Genomic DNA, 19,806 nt, shown 5'->3' on the forward strand with positions numbered 1-19,806 from the left:
CTGGAGAACTTTAACAGACGCAGCACAAATGTAAACATTGCTCGGTGAAAAGTGAGAACCAGGAATCTGCTCATTTTTCTTGACTTGAAAGACGTGACGCCATCAGCATCCCAGAGGATGAGATTTCCTGTCGTGATGCGCACGTCATCCCATGAAAAGAATCAAATAATCCTTTCAGACAGACGTTTCCACCATCATCTCTCACTTTGTGAAGTGATTTTATAGGTTTTATTAGCAAACGACATCAGGAGCAGAAAATGTCAATAAAAATGTTCTGAGACATGAAGGCTTATGAATCACTGAACTTTTGAGCAAGTAGAAAACTTTTATTAGTTTTAATGTTCAGGTTAACTGAGTGCAGAGAAAATCTGAGACATTGTTCAAAATGATGCACATGACAGCCCATCTGGCTTCGAGGGCATCAACTTCTCCTTGACAGTCTGTTCTTTGGGCAAACAAAGGATCCACAGGGCCAGACACCGGGTTTCGGTAACATGCAGTCATTACTCCATCTGGATGAGGTTCCCCACTTCAGGAAAAGAACTTTTGTTTTTGTAATCCATCCAAATCAACTGCAACAGCTCAGCTGCTGACTGAACTAACCTCAAATTGGGTCAAATGCTGCCATCTAGTGGGAAGATTAAAAACAGCACATCGTTCAGAGAACCTTTTAAAAGATATAAACATCGATACAAAACAAAGATTAAGACAAGAAAAAAGGAAAATCCCAGTCATTCAATTTAAACTCATATTCCCTTGAAGATTGGAAGAAAAGGTTAAAATGCTGCCTGTGTGGAGAGCTCCACCTCATGGCAGCAGCACTGATGCTCCTTTACATCTTTGCTCTGTAAAAAAAAATTCTAAAAAGGAATTAAGTTCACTTGTGAAGGACTCTAGAAATGTGGGCCAGAAACGTTTCTAAAAGAGTCACATGAGAGGAATGACCCCCCCCCCCCCAGATGGTATTGCTGGTTTAAACCCTGATCGATGAGTCAGGCGTCCCGCCAGCTAAACTGGAGCTTTGGAGCTATTGAACAATTCACTGCCTACATCCTACTTGGAGGCAAAGATCCAAACGTAACCGTTGACTAAGAAACATGTGCAGTTGATGTGACTCGAATCTGAAGTTTCATCACATATCTCCCCGTTTTGAGCCGCTAAGTTCTTTTGCCCCCCCCCCCCATTTCTGAAACGCATGTTTTCTGTTTCCTAGTTTGATTAAAAAGTGACATCTCTGAACCTTACAAGATGCTTGGCACAACATTTTATTTTCCGAGTCCTGTGGAGCCCAAAGAGGGGAAGCAAACCTTCACTGGGATCCAGCCTGAAATGACAGTCATGGGTCAAAGGTGAAGACAAAAGCTGTGAAACATGGAACAAGTCTTACCCTGATCGGGGTCTCTTGGTGAGCCGATGAGAGCAGCCAAAGCTCTGATCCTCGAGCTTTAAGCCAAAGAACAGAAAAAACAACCTCCAACCGGCTGAAGTGGAACTCAGCAGAGTGTGGGGGAGCTGAAGGGCCTTTATTCTTAGAGACTGTTGGTGCCACAACAAGCTCTGGATCTGGGTTCACAATGACAGCATCAGATAGGGTTAGGCTGATGATGGTGGTTCAAAATCTTGGTCTTCTTCACTGAGAAAAGCACAGTCTTCAGACTGGTATGATGGTAAAACTTCACTTGGAACCTGGGGGTTTAGGTTGTAGGACTGTCCTTGAACCTGGGGCTTTGTTTGATAGGGTATCACTTGAGGCTGGGAGTCGGACATGGGGTGAGTCATTGATTGAGGATCTGCATCAATGAATGGCATTTGGGACTGAATCTGGGGTTCTGATTCACGGAAAAGCATTTGGTACAGAGGATCTACCTTGTAAGACACCTCTCGGGCTGCCGGCGTCTGGTGCTCTGCCTGGTAAAGCAAGTCTTGGGCTTGAAAGTGGGGCTCCATCTGCAAAGATGCCACCTGGGACTGAGGCTCTACCTGGTATATCGCCCCCTTAGTCTGAATCTCAGGTTCAGCTTGGCAGGAGGTCATCTGGGACTGAGGATCTTCCTGGTAGGACATTCCTTGGGTGGCCATCTGGTGATCTCCCTGGTATGGAAGGACTTGGTCTTGAATTTTGGGCTCTGTGTGGAAGGAACCCCCTTGAGACTGGAGCTGTGCCTGGTAGGATAACCCGTGGACTTGACTCTGGGGGTCAGTCTGGAAGGATATTAATTTTGTTTGAGGTGCCACTTCATAGGACTGTCCCTGGACTTGTGTCTGGGTCTTTATTTGGTTGGGCTTTCCTTGGACCTGAATCTGGGGCTCAGCCTGGATAGACGCCATTTGGGACAGATGTTTATTTAGGTAGAACAGCTCCTTGGTCTGAGTCATTGGTTCAAGTTGGTAGGGAGCCCTTTGAACCAAAATGTGAGGTGCTGGTTGGAGTGATTCCTTCGGGTTTTGAGGCTCTGTCTGGTATGAGAACAACTGATCCGGATTCTGGGGTTCTGCCACGTAAGGCCTTTTTTGAGGCTGAAAGGGGAATTGCCCCCAATCGGATTCCACCACCAGTGACCTACTCTTGGAGCCACCTTGGTTGGTCCCCTCGTTAGGCTGAATCTGCCGTTGAGCCTGAAACTGAGGAGCAGCTTGATGGCGAATTGCTTGAGCTTGTTGCTGGGGCTCAAGCTGGTGGCCAGGTACATGGGAGTCAGGGTCCACGTGGTAAGACTCTACTTCAGACTTCAGCCATATTTGGGACCAAGGATCCAGCCTATAGCGCACCACCTTGATCTTGTGCCGGGTTTTGGCGCGGTGTTCTGGCTGAAAGTGTGGAAACTGGGCGTGGTAACTGGAGACTTGCTGAGGCTTACTTACATCCACATTTTTAGAGCCGCTTTGAAAGGAAGCTGAAAGCAAATGTGAGACACTGCATTTGTTACTGTGCAGAAAGGATGCAGCATGTTTCTGTCTTACGTTTCACAGGCGAAGCTTGAAGCTCTTCAGAGAACAGCCACAACAGCACAGCACTGAAAAACAGTTTGACAAAGAAACGGTCACATCAGGCAGACATCCCAGCAACGCCACAACGCTCCGTGAAAGTACCATAAAGGAAGTCTCATGGTTTTCCCACCACAGCCAACGCTTCCTCTCTGTCCTCTGAAGCGTTACTGAGAGGGGGGCCGTCCAGGGATTTAGTTTGTTCTCACAGCCAATCAAAGCTCCCTTCCTAAATGACGTACTAGGAACAGGTGGAAGCAATGGACCCAGCTTCAGAACAAAGTGGAGCAGCCTGTTGGTTCTTCCTTCATCATTTAACAAACCACAGCTTTTAAAACGTTTAGTAGTTTTACATCAGAGGTGTGTTGGTGGTTCAGCGGTTTGCTGTTCAGGTTTCTTCACCAAAACTATCTGGGCTTCATTTCCCGGCACATTCTGGAGAAAAATGGGACTTTTAGTTTGGTGGTTTGCCTGTACGGTTCTGAAGGACCAATAGCAGAACAACACAGATGACGCTCGAAACTGACAGAAAATGTGACATGGCTTTGGTTATAACCACACCTGTGATGTGAGAACGTGAGAACCCCTTCAACGGGTTCTATTCTAGGCAGGTAAAGGCAGCTGTTCCTCTGTGTGACGGTTCTGAAGGACCAGAACCACTGGTGGATTTTCTTTGGGTTGAAACTTTTTCACAGAAGGAAATAGTTTCTATGGAAGAGGAAACACAAAGAATGTATGTCCCTGAAAGACAGATGTACAGAACGGAGACGCTCGTCCTGCCCAAAGGGTCCCACAGAGACCAGAAACTAGATCTACTGACACCTTTATGCCAAAGTCGCCGTCGTTTAGGTTTAAAGATGCTCTTATTGGTATTTTGGTGGAGACTGAGCTCAGAATCATCAGAAAACACTGATGCTCTGATCCCAAACAAACGCCAGAGCTTCTCGCTGTCATGGTCTCTGCTGTCGGTCCAGCTTCACGTCTCCCACGTCATGTTATGGGCGGGGCGCGGGGGGCACATGCCTGAAGGAAATCACTATTTTCATAATTAACAATGTCTGGATGTTACAGACAGCTTCATTTAGGATGAATTCAGCACTATACTGCTGGACACTTAGCCATCTGTCCGTCCATCATTTTCTGGACCTGCATTATCCCTATTAGGGCCATGTGGTTGCTGGAGCCTATCCCAGCCACCACTGGGTGAAGGTGGACCGGTCCCCTCTGCAGGAACGTTCACCCTGAAGGGGCAGTTTGGGGTCTCCAATGCAGCTATGCAGCATGATTCTGGACTGTGGGAGGAGCCTGGAGAACCCACACATGAAGAACATGCAAACTCCACACAGAGTGAACCCTGATGGGATTTGAACCTGTGGCAGGGGAGTGGAAACCACTACCCCAGCGTCCAGTCCAGCCAACAGACCATCACATTCACATAGCCCCTCCTTCTCAGAGTTTTGCCCCTCCCATTAGCCCTCTTAATTGATCTTAATTGACCCTCAAAGTGATTGGGGAGGGGGGTCAGCAAAGTGGCAGGCCGTGGTCATGTTGGGGGGGGGGGGGCAGTGTGACCTTGGCCTTTGATGTTGTTTGTCTGCCGCTGTGCGTAAATAACGGGTTTCGGTGCAGGAGGTGGAGCTGGTGGAGTGACCGGCAGGGTGGGGGCCAGCTGCCCACCCCCGCAGTTGGATAATCTGGTGTGGGACGACAGAGCGACCTCGCGCTGACGTGAGGCATGCGCCCCTCCCATCCCACGCCGCCTCCACCGGAGAAAACAACGGAGAGCAGCAGCTCCGTCATCTCTGCTTCCCGCCGTCGTTGTTATCACGGTAAGAGGAGAAATAACAGCTTACGTTGGTGTCCGGTAAGAGCAGGGCGGAGGCCCGTTAAACGCCACCGTTCGTGCGCGCGCGTCAGTAAAGGACGTGTCTGTGAATCTTCAGCACCGACATTTTTCCTGGATGACTTCGAACGGCTTTTAACTTAACGGCGTTTAACGGTTCGTAACGGCGTTTGTAACGGGGAGCTCGTCAAGCAGCTGGGGCGGCTGCGTGTTACGCCTGCTGGCTTCTTACGTCATCGCTGCTGTTTCTGCGTTTCTCTGCGGGTTTCTAGAATCTGCGGGTCGCTCTGGAATGGCTCAGTCGGTCCTTTCATCTCCTTTCATCCGCGGGAAAACAATGACATAACGCGGCCTCGTCAGCGGCCTTCATCCAGGGGCGGCTCCGCGGTTTCCGGGGATCAAGGTGGGCAGGAGCCATTGTTGAAAGGGGGGACAACAGGAAGTAACTGAACCCCCCCACCTGAAGACATTTCCCTTCAGGTGTGTTTCAGCGCCGATTCTATCAGGAGTTTCATGTTTAATAAGGTCTCAGACGTCAATCAAGCAGGAAACATGTTTTATTATCTGATCAATGAATGTCTTTTCATTGCTTTTTTAAAATCTCTTTTGTGAAACTAGCTTTCACCAGATTTCTCTTCAGTGATTTTGACAAGTTTCCTTTGAAGTTTGGTTGCTGAAGCTGTCGGGACGTTTGGTGCCTTTTAACTCGTCTTGCTCATTACCGGTTTATGCTGATCCCATCACGGAGCTTTTCCAGGATTAGAGCCTCAGACTCTCTCAGACGTCAGACGTACGTCTTTTTCCTCTGTAGTCCCCCCCCCCCGGTCAGGTCCACGTCTGTTGGAGCTGGAAGATTGTTTTGGTGGAGGTTCTGGTGGTCTTGCAGATCCTTGTAACGGTTCTGGTTCTGTTAGGGCTTTGCATCAGAATACTGTCTTTGTGTAAGACTTCCATCTGGAATCAGTCCCGGTGAGGTGAGGAGGACGTCCCGCAGAGGAGGACGTCCTCTTGAAGACGTCCCCCTGAGGACGTCCTTTATGTGACCAGCTCATACCCTTTAGGCCTGTGTTTTGTTGTCTTTGACCTCCTGACCTTTTACCGCTCAAATGTAGCTCCTCCCACCCTATTAAGCTTTCAGTTTAGGGCACATGCAGGCAGTGGCCCTGTGGTGGAGTGTCTGTCCCTTGGGTTACATCTGGTGGTGCCAAAGACAAAAGTAGACTCTTTGCATTGGTGGTTGGATTGGGGGGGTTGACTCACAGAGTATGGCTGTAGCTGCTCCCTGTGTGTGTGTGTGTGTGTGTGTGTGGGGGGGGGGGGTGCATCAGGTGCTGGGACTCAAACCATAACTGACCCACGGTCTGTCTTTTGGCAGATGCCCCCCACCGCAGACCTTCCTGACCCGTCCTTCCAGACGTCTGGGATTCCCGCAGAGCCGGGCGCCGCCTGAAAACCGCCACCGTTTCCCTGCGCCTCCAGTCGGCTGTGGACCATGGACGGCCCCCCCCAGCTGTCTGGGGAGACCCTGATCGTGCATCACATCCCGCTGGTGCACTGCCAGGTGTCGGGGGGCCGGCAGGGAGACTGTGGGAACTCGCTAAGGAGCGGCAGCCCCTTCAGCCCCCCAGAGAACCTGGGGCTGAGCCGCACCACCTCCCTGCCGGAGCGAGATGTCCTCCAGAGAGAAGCTCTGCTCTACAGCAGCCTGATCCACACCTCCAGCAGCTCCTGGTCCTCCCACTCCGGAGGAGGAGCAGAAACAAAGAGGGGGGGCAGCACGGCCAGTGGAAACTCGTCTTTTACTTCCAGTATTTCAGAGGAGCAGCTCCCTGCTGTGCACACGCTTCCCAGAGCCAAACCCCGGAGCGAGACCCCTTCACGCCACAACCCCTTCCTGCTGCACGCAGAGGAGGAGGAGGAGGAGGAGGAGGAGGAGGACCACAGCCTGAGTGGATACCTGGAGGACTCCTCCTTCCTCCTCCACAGCGACACTAGCGGTGTCGGTGGGACGGCTGCCTTTCATTTGCACCATCTGGACTTTGCTGCTGAGCCTTTTGTTTTGCACGGATCGGAGGGAAAGAGGCGGGACTCCTTTAGGGGCGTGGCCTCTGACCTGGACAGCCGGCGCTGCCTGGGAAGCAGCGGCTCCAACACGTCCATGGACTGTGGAGAGCAGGACTGGGCGGACGACAACGAAGTCGAGGATCAGTCCATGAGGTGCGGCCGATGCAGCAAGCCGGGTTCGGACTCGTCGGGGTCGACCTCGCAGCTCTGCTCCTTCTGCGACCCGACGCACTGCCAGCACAACTTCCCCGACGCCTTCTCCGACTTCCAGCCGGCCTACGGCAGCGACTCGTCCTGCAACAGCTCCGACGGCGTCCTGGTCAACTTCAGCGCCATCTTCAACAAGATGAACAATGGCATCCGTGAGAAACCGGCCCGGTCCGGTTCAGCCAACTTGAACCTCGAGGGTTTCGAGGGGCCGGGCCAGACTGCAGGAGCTTTCTACCTGGACCTCCACACTTCGCCAACTGAGCCTCTGCAGCCCCCCCCCTGCCTGTCCAACAACCTCCCCGTCTCCTCCACCTGCTCCTGCTCTGCCGAGTACCAGGGGGCTCTGGACCTGGATGCCAACTGCAACTCCTCCCTCCCGCCCTGTGCCGGTTCCTCTGGCGAGCTCGCCACCTGCCTGCAGAGTCAGGCGCGCCTGGTTGTCGCCACCCAGAACTACTACAAGCTGGTCACCTGCGACGTTTCATCGCAGTCGTCTGCGAGTCCCGCAGGCTCCTCGGCCAACAGCTGCTCCGATGAGCACAGCAAAGGCAGCCCCACCCCGACCCAACCCAACGAGTACTTCCTGTTCAAGCAGAGGGCCGAGGGGGCGGAGCCAGAGGACCAAGACTGGGGGTCGTCTCCAGTAAGTGGAAAATCTTCATTTTCCGTCTCCTTTCAATCATTTTGTGAGTTTAGATCCAAATGTTCACATTGGTAGAAGCAATCCGGGTCAGAGTGCTGATGCCCCTCCCCCATTCAACAGCTGGGAGTACGCCCTCCTCTCATTGGTTTACCATCCACCAATGAAGGACTAAAGAAGGGATAGTGGGCTGTATGAGTCCTCTGAACTGACCCGACCTCAATCGTGTCCGAGCAGAGAACAGTTCTGGAACTGTCCGGATTCTGGGCTCAGACAGACTCCCATAGGGGTCACCACGGGTCATGCTGACCCTGGGACATAAAGTCCATAACTGTGATTTTGATCTTGACTCTGATTGACTCCTCCTTTCCTCCTCTAGTCAGACCAGGACGAGGAGGAGGAGAAGAAGAATCGCCTGGCAGTGGGCGGGGCTAAAGCTGCTCTTCCTGTGATTGAAGGCAAGGTGTATGTCAACGTGTCCCCTCCCACAGCTGCACAGGGTGTCATTGGAGGCCCCGCCTCCTCTTCAAGCCGCCCTCGCTCCCGGAGCTACGATCGCAACCTGGACAGGTCTCCCTCCCCTCGACTCGGATCTCGGGAGCGCATGCTGAGCTGCCCCATGCGTCTGAGCGAGGGCGCCACCCAGGTCCCGCCCACCCCTCCTCGTGTCACTTCCTTTGCAGAGATTGCCAGAAGCAAAAGAAGAAACGGGGGCTCTGGTGGATCTCCGTCACAGAAAGCGCCTCCAGAGGGGTTCTCCTCCATCTGCTCCAACAACTCCCACTCTTCCTTGGATTTCTCTCCAATCCTGGAGGGCAGGGTGGAAGAGGCCACGCCCACCTCACCAGCTGTTCCTTTTATCAGATGTTACAGTCAGGGAAGCATGGAGCGCCAGCTGGAAGGAGCCAAGGAGAGTCCGGCCAGAGGACGAGGTATTGGAGCGTGAGGTTTGGGCTGAACGACTCGGTTCTGTTCAAGAAGTATCGGTCCAAAACTACCGACGTTCAGTAGAGATTACAAAGTTGTCTCTCTGAAAATCCACGGTTGAAAGTGAAAAGCTGCTCCCGTTTCCTAAAATGACTGAAAACATTTCAAAAGGTTTTGGTGAGGCGTCCAATCAGACGAAGGCTGAACTCGTGTGAGGCGCCACCCCTCGTGTGAGGCGCCACCCCTCGTGTGGTGCAAAACGCAGCTTTCAAAAAATCCAGAGATTCAATTCAGTTTTATTGATGTAGCCGAATATCACGACACGGTCATCTTAACGAGATTCACAGCAGTAACAAAACTGAAAATCAGTTCTGAAATACAATCGCTGATCCATGGGCTAGCTAGACTAGACTAAGCTAGTCTAGGCTAGTCTAGGCTAGGCTAGTCTAGACTAAGCTAGTCTAGACTAGACTAGACTAAGCTAGTTTAGACTAGCTTAGTCTAGTCTAGGCTAGGCTAGACTAGACTAAGCTAGTTTAGGCTAGACTAGACTAAGCTAGTTTAGACTAGCTTAGTCTAGTCTAGGCTAGGCTAGACTAGACTAAGCTAGTTTAGACTAGCCTAGCCTAGAAGCCCCTGGCTGCAGTAATCGTAGTCATACATTTTCCAGAATTCAACAGGATGGTTATTTATTCTCTTCATCCTCAGTAAATAAAGCGGTGATCTGCTTTAGTTTCACATTTCACGCTGACCGAACAGAACTGAAAGTCTGGCTTTAAGGCCGGTTTAGACCCAGAGGTCACATGGCAGAGTGTGACGCCCGCTGGCCACGCCACGTGCACATGCCGTCTCTTGACTTGACTTTCAGCGATCAGAGTTCAGGATGACGGCTCGTGTTGCTACTGAGTGTTGGTTGAAGTGAGAGTCCAAACTCAGACACAGACGGTCAGACGAGGCTCTTCTAGGCGGTTTTTGATTCCCTGGGGCAGTAGAATGTTCTAATGGGACCTGGAGGGTAATTAGGAAGTGATCAGAGGGGGTTTTTCACATTGCTGGTCGCTTTCAGGCCTTTGCTGCTTCAAATCTTTATTTTCTGAATAACTACAAAGAAAATGAACCAAAAACAACAACCTGTCACAAAGTTCATGTTGGGATTAGAAAACGGATGTTTTCACATCTGATTCTGAATCGAGTTGATTTAAAACGTTTGAGGAGAATTTATGCAGATTTAATGCAAAGGAAAAAAACATAAGAAGGGAAACCAAACAATGTGTTCACAAATCTTACAAGAACACAAACTAGACAACATTTCTGTGATTGGGTCTTCAGGAGCTGACAGACATTTCTGCAGACTCAGGGGGCCGGCCTTCAGACGCACAAACAGATTGTGCAACAACAAACCCCCCCCCCCCCCCCCCCCCCAACACACACAAACACACCCGAGTGTCTGTGCAGCCGATCAGGAGGCAACTGTGAGAGATTAACACTTGTGTGTTTTTGATTTGTCTGTTTGTGTGTCAGTGTGTGTGTTCCTTCTTGTATCTGTGTGTATCAGAATGTGTGTGTGTGTGTCAGTGTGTGTGTGGTGGTCTGCTGAAACCTGAAGCTCTCCTGAGCCTCCGTGTCTCCTGCAGGAGGCGTGTCCTCGTCCTCAGAGGTGGTCCGGTACAGTAAGGAGCAGCGGCCCACCACCCTCCCCATCCAGCCCTTCACCTTCTACCAGCAGTTCATGCTCAAGCCGCCTCAGCCCAAGCCCCCGCTGCTCTCAGGGATGCAGGCCCGGTCCAGTTCTGGTTCTGGAGCAGACAAAGGCCCAGAAGACGCAGCAGAGGACCAGGACAGTCGTGTCAGCGCTCCGGCGGCCCCCCTCCAGCCAGTCCGGCTCTCTCCACTCGGGAGCTACTCTCCCGTTGGCCTCCAGGGGGCGCCCAGCTCTGGAACCTGTTCCACCTGTACCCCCAGCCCTCGGCCCCCACACGGCCCCTACTGCCAGAGAGAGGGAGGACCATCAGCTCCAAAACCAGGCTCTCCTCCCACACATCTAGGGGTAAAGAGAGGCTCGGTGCTCCCCCCCATGCTGCCAGCTGAGCAGGGACAGTGTCTTCATTCAGCAGCCCTCCCCAGTGGCTGTTTGAGCCCCCAGAACTACCAGGACTGTGGAAAGGAGGGGGAGAAGGGACCTACCAGGACACAAAATGGTATGTTCCACAAAAACCTGCTGAACTTCCTTTTTCTATATTTGAGGGGTGGGGGTGGAAAGATGGACATATAGATATTGAAAAAAGAAAAAAACGCCCCTCCCCCTCTGCGGGTGGTTGCTCCTCCAAGCTGGGGTCCTCTACCAGAGGCCTGGGAGCTTGAGGGTCCTGCAGTATCTCAGCTGTTCCTGTTCTTTTCTGGACTGAGAGGTCTGAGGTCTTTCCATGTAGCCCCTCCTCCAGCTTGGGGGTTACTGCCCCGAGTGCTCCAATTACCACAGGCACCACTGTCACCTTCACTTTCCAGGCTTTCTCCAGTTCTTCTCTGAGTCCCTGGTATTTCTCCAGTTTCTCATGTTCCTTCTTCCTGATGTTCCCATCGCTTGGCACTGCCACATCCACCACAACGGCTTTCCTCTGTTCTTTATCCACCACTACAATGTCTGGTTGGTTCTCCATTACCATCCTATCAGTCTGGATCTGGAAGTCCCACAGGATCTTTGCCCTCTCATTCTCTACCACCTTCAGAGGTGTTTCCCATTTTGACCTTGGGAATTGCTGGATTGTTTCAGGCGCCTCTTTACACAGCCTACACCTTTGGTGTTGTCTGGTGTGGTAGATCTACACCTTGGGTCTTGTCTGGTGTGGTAGATCTACACCTTGGGTCTTGTCTGGTGTGGTAGATCTACACCTTGGGTCTTGTCTGGTGTGGTAGATCTACACCTTGGGTCTTGTCTGGTGTGGTAGATCTACACCTTGGGTCTTGTCTGGTGTGGTAGATCTACACCTTGGGTCTTGTCTGGTGTGGTAGATCTACACCTTGGGTCTTGTCTGGTGTGGTAGATCTACACCTTGGGTCTTGTCTGGTGTGGTAGATCTACACCTTGGGTCTTGTCTGGTGTGGTAGATCTACACCTTGGGTCTTGTCTGGTGTGGTAGATCTACACCTTGGGTCTTGTCTGGTGTGGTAGATCTACACCGTGGGTCTTGTCTGTGGTAGATCTACACCGTGGGTCTTGTCTGGTGTGGTAGATCTACACCTTTGGTGTTGTCTGGTGTGGTAGATCTACACCTTGGGTCTTGTCTGGTGTGGTAGATCTACACCTTGGGTCTTGTCTGGTGTGGTAGATCTACACCTTGGGTCTTGTCTGGTGTGGTAGATCTACACCTTGGGTCTTGTCTGGTGTGGTAGATCTACACCTTGGGTCTTGTCTGGTGTGGTAGATCTACACCTTGGGTCTTGTCTGGTGTGGTAGATCTACACCTTGGGTCTTGTCTGGTGTGGTAGATCTACACCGTGGGTCTTGTCTGGTGTGGTAGATCTACACCGTGGGTCTTGTCTGGTGTGGTAGATCTACACCTTTGGTGTTGTCTGGTGTGGTAGATCTACACCTTGGGTCTTGTCTGGTGTGGTAGATCTACACCTTGGGTCTTGTCTGGTGTGGTAGATCTACACCTTGGGTCTTGTCTGGTGTGGTAGATCTACACCTTGGGTCTTGTCTGGTGTGGTAGATCTACACCTTGGGTCTTGTCTGGTGTGGTAGATCTACACCTTGGGTCTTGTCTGGTGTGGTAGATCTACACCTTGGGTCTTGTCTGGTGTGGTAGATCTACACCTTGGGTCTTGTCTGGTGTGGTAGATCTACACCTTGGGTCTTGTCTGGTGTGGTAGATCTACACCTTGGGTCTTGTCTGGTGTGGTAGATCTACACCTTGGGTCTTGTCTGTGGTAGATCTACACCGTGGGTCTTGTCTGTGGTAGATCTACACCGTGGGTCTTGTCTGGTGTGGTAGATCTACACCTTGGGTCTTGTCTGGTGTGGTAGATCTACACCTTGGGTCTTGTCTGGTGTGGTAGATCTACACCTTGGGTCTTGTCTGGTGTGGTAGATCTACACCGTGGGTCTTGTCTGGTGTGGTAGATCTACACCGTGGGTCTTGTCTGGTGTGGTAGATCTACACCTTTGGTGTTGTCTGGTGTGGTAGATCTACACCTTGGGTCTTGTCTGGTGTGGTAGATCTACACCTTGGGTCTTGTCTGGTGTGGTAGCTCTACACCTTGGGTCTTGTCTGGTGTGGTAGCTCTACACCTTGGGTCTTGTCTGGTGTGGTAGATCTACACCTTGGGTCTTGTCTGGTGTGGTAGATCTACACCTTGGGTCTTGTCTGGTGTGGTAGATCTACACCTTGGGTCTTGTCTGGTGTGGTAGATCTACACCTTGGGTCTTGTCTGGTGTGGTAGATCTACACCTTGGGTCTTGTCTGGTGTGGTAGATCTACACCTTGGGTCTTGTCTGGTGTGGTAGATCTACACCTTGGGTCTTGTCTGGTGTGGTAGATCTACACCGTGGGTCTTGTCTTGTGTGGTAGATCTACACCGTGGGTCTTGTCTGGTGTGGTAGACCTACACCGTGGGTCTTGTCTGGTGTGGTAGACCTACACCGTGGGTCTTGTCTGGTGTGGTAGATCTACACCGTGGGTCTTGTCTGGTGTGGTAGATCTACACCTTGGGTCTTGTCTGGTGTGGTAGATCTACACCTTGGGTCTTGTCTGGTGTGGTAGATCTACACCTTGGGTCTTGTCTGGTGTGGTAGATCTACACCTTGGGTCTTGTCTGGTGTGGTAGATCTACACCATGGGTCTTGTCTGGTGTGGTAGATCTACACCATGGGTCTTGTCTGGTGTGGTAGATCTACACCTTGGGTCTTGTCTGGTGTGGTAGATCTACACCGTGGGTCTTGTCTGGTGTGGTAGATCTACACCGTGGGTCTTGTCTGGTGTGGTAGATCTACACCGTGGGTCTTGTCTGGTGTGGTAGATCTACACCGTGGGTCTTGTCTGGTGTGGTAGACCTACACCGTGGGTCTTGTCTGGTGTGGTAGATCTACACCGTGGGTCTTGTCTGGTGTGGTAGATCTACACCTTGGGTCTTGTCTGGTGTGGTAGATCTACACCTTGGGTCTTGTCTGGTGTGGTAGATCTACACCTTGGATCTTGTCTGGTGTGGTAGATCTACACCTTGGGTCTTGTCTGGTGTGGTAGATCTACACCGTGGGTCTTGTCTGGTGTGGTAGATCTACACCTTGGGTCTTGTTTGGTGTGGTAGATCTACACCTTGGGTCTTGTCTGGTGTGGTAGATCTACACCTTGGGTCTTGTCTGGTGTGGTAGATCTACACCTTGGGTCTTGTCTGGTGTGGTAGATCTACACCGTGGGTCTTGTCTGGTGTGGTAGATCTACACCGTGGGTCTTGTCTGGTGTGGTAGATCTACACCGTGGGTCTTGTCTGGTGTGGTAGATCTACACCGTGGGTCTTGTCTGGTGTGGTAGATCTACACCGTGGGTCTTGTCTGGTGTGGTAGATCTACACCGTGGGTCTTGTCTGGTGTCTACCACACCAGACAAGACCCAAGCATTCAGTGATCCAGGTGTGTGGCATTGAGTCATAGGCCTTCTTGTAATCAATCCAGGCTGTGCACAGGTTGGTGTGTTGTGACTTACAGTCTTGAGCGACTGTTCTGTCGACCAGGAGTTGGTGTTTGGTTCCTCTGGAGTCTCTACCAATTCCCTGCTGGGTTTTGCTCATCCATGCACCTACTTGATGCCTGACATGAGCTTCCATGTTGTGGACAGACAGGTTATTGGTCAGTAGTTGGATGGGACTGCCCCCTTTGAGGGATCCTTCTGGATCCGGATCCTACCATTAGCCATTGGGGGTGGGTCCATCTCTGTCGGGTTCATTTGTGCTGCCAGGCGCTCGTGGAGTGCGGTGACTTTCTTTAGCCAGTAGGCATGGATCATGTCAGGACCCGGTGCTGTCCAGTTCTTTATACCTGAGACTCTTTCTTGGATGTCTGCCACTGTGATGGTTACTGGATTCTGTTCAGGGGGGGGTTCCCAAAAACACCAAACCCTGAGTGGCAGAGGAGAACAGCTGCTGCAGGTTCTCACTCTTCTCTTCTTCTCCCCCTCATCTGCCCCCCCCCATGCTTATCCCTGACCCTCACCCCCTTTTCTGTGCCCCCCCCCCAAACAGCTCACCACCTCTCTCCCCAGGCTCTGAAGTGGAGGGAGTACCGTCTGCGACACCCTCTGAGAGGAGGGGGCTCCTCTGCCCCCTCTGGTACCAGGGACTTCGGAGGGGGTGGGTGGCGCCGGCCTGCCCGCCTGAACGTGTTTGATATTCCTGCTACTCATGGGGGCCTCGGACTGGGACCCCCCCATGGCGCTCATCCTTTTGTCTTCAGTGTGGGAGGTGCTGCAGACGTTTCAGGCCTCGCTGTGGTTTAGTGTGGGGGGGTTCCCATTGTAAACGTGTTTTTGGCGTGTTCGCAGTGGCTCAGTCGGACTTCCTGCCCGAGTATTTCTCGCTGACGGAGAAACCCCCAGAGGAGTTCTGCCTGTCGCCTGATGCCTCCTCCTCCTCCTCCCACATCGCCGTGGATCTGACGCCGAAGAGAGGTACGGCCCACATCCGCCGCAGAATCGCCATGGAAACGCAGCCCCGCCGCTATGATCAGACATGTTCCGTCTGTCAGTTCAGCAGGAAACAGACTCATCAGGCTAAATGCTAAATGCTACATGCTACATGCTACATGCTAACCTGCAGCTGTGACGTTCTGCAGGACCGGCTGTGGTCTCCGGCTGGACCTGCCGGTTCTGCTCTTCTCATCTGTTCTTCTCCTGCCTTTCAGCTCTGGTGAAAGCCGTGAACACCGCCGTGGATCTGATCGTGGCGCACTTCGGTACCAGCAGAAACCCGGATGTGAAGGTAGATGATGCGGCTCTGCTGTGTGCAGACGGTCCACGCGGTGGTTCTGGTTCTGTTAGGAGGAACACCGGCGCCTCACAGGAACTCTGACCTGTTAGAGAATAAGAGAAGAGTTATGGACCGGTCTCCCTCTGACCCCCCCCAGGCCAAACTGGGAAACAGCTGGGTGAGTCCAAACGTGGGTCACCTGATCCTGAAGTACCTGTGCCCCGCCCTGCGGGACGTCCTGCAGGACGGCCTGAAGGCCCACGTGCTGGACCTGATCATCGGTCAGCGCCGCTGTCAGCCCTGGAGCGTGGTGGAGGCCTCCACCCAGCCAGGTGAGGGGGGGGGGGGGGGTCCTTTCACGCCGTCGGGGAAGGTCGGTGTCTGAGGCGTTTGTGTGACCCCCCCGCAGGTCCGTCCACACGCCTCCTCCACAGCTTGTTCTCCAGAGTGAGCCAGTTTCCGGAGCTGTCCAGCGCCGCCATGAGGCTGAACGCCTTCGTCTTCGGCCTCCTGAAGTAAGAGCTCCTTCGTCTGCACCCAAACCCGTGACAGCGTCCTCTGGGGTCAGCCGCCATGACATCATTGACCTGCAGCTGGAAAACGGGCGCTTCCCCCACCCCGACATTAGTCCCGCCCACCACTGTGTGGCTGGTTTTGAGGTGGGCGTGTTCACACAGACTGTGACGATGGGGGGTGTGGCCTGTCCGCTGTTGGTCGGCAGTTCAAAGGTCAGATTCTAGCACGTACCATTCGTACGGCGCTGGGGGGTGAATGAAAGCCCAGAGGCTCAGGCCCCCACCCTCTGAAACATCCCAACATCCCAGAATGACCACGGGCTGTAGCTCCTCAAATGACAGCAGACAGCAGTTCTCCGTAGACTCTTGTTAGAAAGCCACATGGAATTCTGGGAAATTGATGCTTTTTTCTGTTTCAGCCTGAAATGCTTGGAGTTCTGGTTCAGTCATCTTCACACACATGAAGGTGGGTAACTTCAGCCGTCCCAAAAAGTTACTTCATGGATAAAAATAATTCAGGAGTCATTTGAAAGTAATAATTTATCCTAAAAGTAATCTGTACTCTGATTCATGGAGGGGGGGTCTGAATGTAACTAATACTCTGCTGAATGTCCTCAGACATCATCGCGGTCCATTACAGCCCCTGGGGGCTCCTCCCCCTGTCGGGCGGAGCCTGTAGGGACCTGTTTGAGGAGCTGCTGCTCCTCCTGCAGCCGCTGGCGCTCCTCCCCTTTGACCTGGACCTGCTGTTCGAGCCACACCTCCTGCAGAGGGGGCAGGAGCACCTCCGCCACAAGGAGCAGCTCTGCTCTGCAGGCCAAAGCACGCTGCCCTGCACAAGCTCCACCCTCCAGCTGATGAGGGGGCGGGGCCCCAGCAAACACTTAGAGGAGGGCGGCGCTGCACCCAGACGGGTAATCGGGGCTGAGTGTACAAAGGAAGTTGGCGGCGGGAAAGAAGGCGCGGCTGGACGCTGCGCATGGACAGTTAGGGGGGCCGAGGGGCCAAAGGGGAAAGATGCGGGGACGATAGAGAGGACGGGGGAGGGGCTCAGAGAGAAAACCCCGGCGCCTGAGGGGAGGCAGGACCGGCAGGCGGGGTGGTGGTTCCAGCTGATGCAGTCGTCCCAGGTCTACATCGATCCCTCCAGCAACGGCTGCCGGTTCGTGAAGGCCGACCGGAGGAAGCGCTCTGTGGAGAGGCCCCAGGATCACCCGCCCCCCAGGGTGGGGGTGGTGGAGGGGGCAGAGTCCAGCCGAGAGGGGGAAGGAAGGAAAAGCTGTGGAACAGACTCGGCTGGATTACAGGGGGGGTCTGGGTGGATGGGCAGCCCCCCAGAGTCTGTCGTCAACCAGGAGGACCCCGGCCCTGACGGACCTGCAGCGCCCCGGGGCCGCCCGGCACAGGCCCAGAGTCTGCGCTGGGGGAGACTCTTTGGAGGGAGGCGAGAGGGAGCCAAGCAGAACACAAAACCCCCAAAGTCCAGGTGAGGGGGGGGGTCATCATGGAAACCAAAGTACAGAGGCGGGGCCCCACCCTCACTCCTCCCTTTGTCTTTCAGGCCTCCGTCCGGCTGGCTCGGCCTGGATGGTTCTGTTCTGGACCTCGTGGCTCTGACCGTCGGACCCGGCAGTGGGAGGAAGGCAGAGCCCCCCCCAAGCCCCGCCCACACCACGGCCCCTCCAACAGAAACCCGACCAGCTCCTTTCCGGTAAGCAGTTTGCGGTTCCTGCCACCTTCACCTGCCGTGTCTCCGCCCACACGTCTGCCTTTGCCGTCTCAGGGGGGTGCGTGCTCTGTGCCACCACATCGCCACAGAACCGGGTCAGCTCAGCTTCAACAAAGGAGACGTCATGCAGGTTCTGAGCAGAGCCGACCCGGACTGGCTGCTGTGCTCGCTGGGCTCCTCGCGGGGCCTGGTTCCCATCGTCTACGTCACCCCGCACAGCATGGAGGACAGCCAGGAGGCCGCCGGCGCCACGCGGCTGTGACACGGCCCAAAACATGCGCGAGCAAACGTCCACGTGAGAGTGCATGCATCCATCCAGAACAGCTGACCTCTGACCTTTCCTCCGCCAGCTTCCTCTGCAGTGTATAGAAAAGAAATCTGTTTTTTTATCCAAACCCGTCACAGCCGTGACCTCCCGCTTCTAAAAACGCTGTGGGGGGGTCACTGCTGCAAACAAACCTCTGTAAGGGGGGGAGCTCAAGAAAGATCTGAGTGTGAGGTTTCAGTTTCGGGTTCTTTTCAGTTTCACTGCGTGTCCAAGGGAGAACTGAGGAGGTCAGGACAAACGTTTGCCCCCAAATCTGAGGAATACCGTGATCAGATGAGCACCGCAGGTCAGGAAAGGTCAGGGAGCCTCTGTTGGTGACACGAAAACCTCTGCTCCTAAAACGAAAAACTCTGTTGAAAATGTCAAAAGACCAGGCCACGCCTCTGTGGGCCAGGCCACGCCCCTGGAAACCAGTCTGGTCTCAAATCAAACGGCATCCATCATGAAGGTCGTGCCTCAGAGCAACCGTCGGTTCTGGTAGTTTGGAGCTAAATCCCCCGACATCAGAATTTACTTAGTAACCGGTGTTGGCCTTCCAAGCCGCCATTTTCACCCCGTCACCATGGAAACCGCTGCCTCTGACGTCAGACTGTGGAACAGAAGTTCCTGGCTGTCATGTCACTCTTAGCCTGAAGAGGGCGCCCCCCTCACAAACAGATGGATGGTTACGCCGTTCCAGCAGGTTGTTTTCAGATGGGGGGGGGGGGGGGGGGGGGTATGAAGAATGCAGAGATCAGAGATGCTCGTATGAAGTTTTCAGTTTCATTATTGTACAGTTTTTATTTTCATCTTGATCTTCACATTTGATCTCCCAGCCTGTACATAGATCTGGTTGTGCCGTTCTCCCATGATGCTCTGCTGTCTGTATGAATGTTCCAGCTGTAGCATCCTCATCTTTGGTTCTGCAGCTGAAGGTTTGTGTCCTGAAGGAGAACCTGAAGACGCTCCGCATCACCGTGTCGCACTTTAGCACTACTCCAACCAACGACTGGATGCTCAATAAACAAGTGATCCAGCCGCCGCTGTTTCCCTCTGTCATTTTGAAACCAATCAGTGACTGTTTAAGGGAACTGGACTGAGTGGCCCCGCCCCCTGTTGTTCCAAACAGGAAGTGGGCTTCAATGGAGAAACAGCTGTTCCTCTGTCATTCTATTGGCCAGAACAAACATTCTGGATTGGATACCTTTTATCTTCTTTATCGCAAGTTATTCAAGTTATGAACTGATCAATCAGATGCCTCAGTAAAAGCATGATATGCCCGCTGGCCCCGCCTCACACATTTGACATCAGTGGAAGAAGCCGGCTCCTGATTGGTGATGGTAGTTGCCATGGAAATGTTGACTCAGACCGATTTGGACAATCGCTGCTCACTAACCTCATCTGGCTCGTGACGGCGTCGTATCGGTTTGGCTTCCTTAGGTTGGAGCTGGAAGAAAACCATTTTCTAAGGGTGACGCCACACTCGCTCAGTCCAGTTCTCTCATACAGTCCATGATCCCCATCAGCCTGAACGGTAGAATAAACAGAATACCTAAACCGTTGTTCTAACAGATGAGAGGATTTGTAGTGTTATCCTCGACCCGAGCAGCAAAAGAGAACAGTGGAGAG

At 53.1% G+C, this 19,806-nt stretch overlaps 2 protein-coding genes and 2 long non-coding RNA genes across 14 annotated transcripts; 1 reads left to right on the forward strand and 3 right to left on the reverse strand.

Annotated features, from left to right (window-relative positions):
* Positions 1 to 305: 305 nt before the first annotated feature.
* Positions 306 to 5,148, reverse strand: LOC101160043 (uncharacterized). Of its 8 annotated transcripts, none has more exons than XR_002289139.3 (7): positions 3,091 to 3,225; positions 2,962 to 3,014; positions 1,867 to 2,894; positions 1,388 to 1,563; positions 1,246 to 1,324; positions 604 to 667; positions 306 to 529 (listed from the first exon to the last, which is right to left on the reverse strand). XR_002289139.3 is itself a non-coding variant. In XM_020700564.3 (7 exons), the coding sequence occupies exons 1-6, from the start codon at positions 3,105 to 3,107 to the stop codon at positions 605 to 607; spliced, it is 1,377 nt and encodes a 458-aa protein (XP_020556223.1). In that variant the 5' UTR covers positions 3,108 to 3,225; the 3' UTR covers positions 306 to 529; position 604. The 8 variants fall into 8 exon arrangements, 5 of the variants coding, with proteins under 5 accessions (XP_020556223.1, XP_078809560.1, XP_020556220.1 ...); XM_020700564.3 differs by having other exon boundaries at positions 604 to 628; XM_078953434.1 differs by lacking the exons at positions 1,246 to 1,324; positions 3,091 to 3,225 and adding an exon at positions 5,061 to 5,148.
* Positions 3,118 to 3,687, reverse strand: LOC144994643 (uncharacterized). The gene is made up of 3 exons (XR_013658245.1): positions 3,547 to 3,687; positions 3,339 to 3,420; positions 3,118 to 3,255 (listed from the first exon to the last, which is right to left on the reverse strand). It is a non-coding gene; the product is annotated as an uncharacterized LOC144994643 (long non-coding RNA).
* On the forward strand, positions 4,592 to 19,216 carry rusc2 (RUN and SH3 domain containing 2). 4 transcript variants are annotated; one of them, XM_023958100.2, is made up of 13 exons: positions 4,592 to 4,814; positions 6,204 to 7,745; positions 8,122 to 8,674; positions 10,304 to 10,867; positions 14,904 to 15,122; positions 15,203 to 15,328; positions 15,562 to 15,638; positions 15,784 to 15,958; positions 16,036 to 16,141; positions 16,561 to 16,607; positions 16,760 to 17,627; positions 17,703 to 17,852; positions 17,925 to 19,216. In XM_023958100.2, the coding sequence occupies exons 2-13, from the start codon at positions 6,321 to 6,323 to the stop codon at positions 18,130 to 18,132; spliced, it is 4,518 nt and encodes a 1,505-aa protein (XP_023813868.1). In that variant the 5' UTR covers positions 4,592 to 4,814; positions 6,204 to 6,320; the 3' UTR covers positions 18,133 to 19,216. The 4 variants fall into 4 exon arrangements, with proteins under 4 accessions (XP_023813868.1, XP_023813870.1, XP_078809557.1 ...); XM_078953431.1 differs by lacking the exon at positions 4,592 to 4,814 and adding an exon at positions 5,091 to 5,231; XM_023958101.2 differs by lacking the exon at positions 4,592 to 4,814 and adding an exon at positions 5,168 to 5,308.
* On the reverse strand, positions 14,527 to 15,611 carry LOC144994644 (uncharacterized). Its single transcript, XR_013658246.1, has 2 exons — positions 15,471 to 15,611; positions 14,527 to 15,377 (listed from the first exon to the last, which is right to left on the reverse strand). It is a non-coding gene; the product is annotated as an uncharacterized LOC144994644 (long non-coding RNA).
* Positions 19,217 to 19,806: the final 590 nt, after the last annotated feature.

The sequence above is a fragment of the Oryzias latipes genome, chromosome 9 (assembly GCF_053564925.1).
Source record: "Oryzias latipes strain Hd-rR chromosome 9, Olatipes_Hd-rR_3.1".
Taxonomy (NCBI): domain Eukaryota; kingdom Metazoa; phylum Chordata; class Actinopteri; order Beloniformes; family Adrianichthyidae; genus Oryzias; species Oryzias latipes.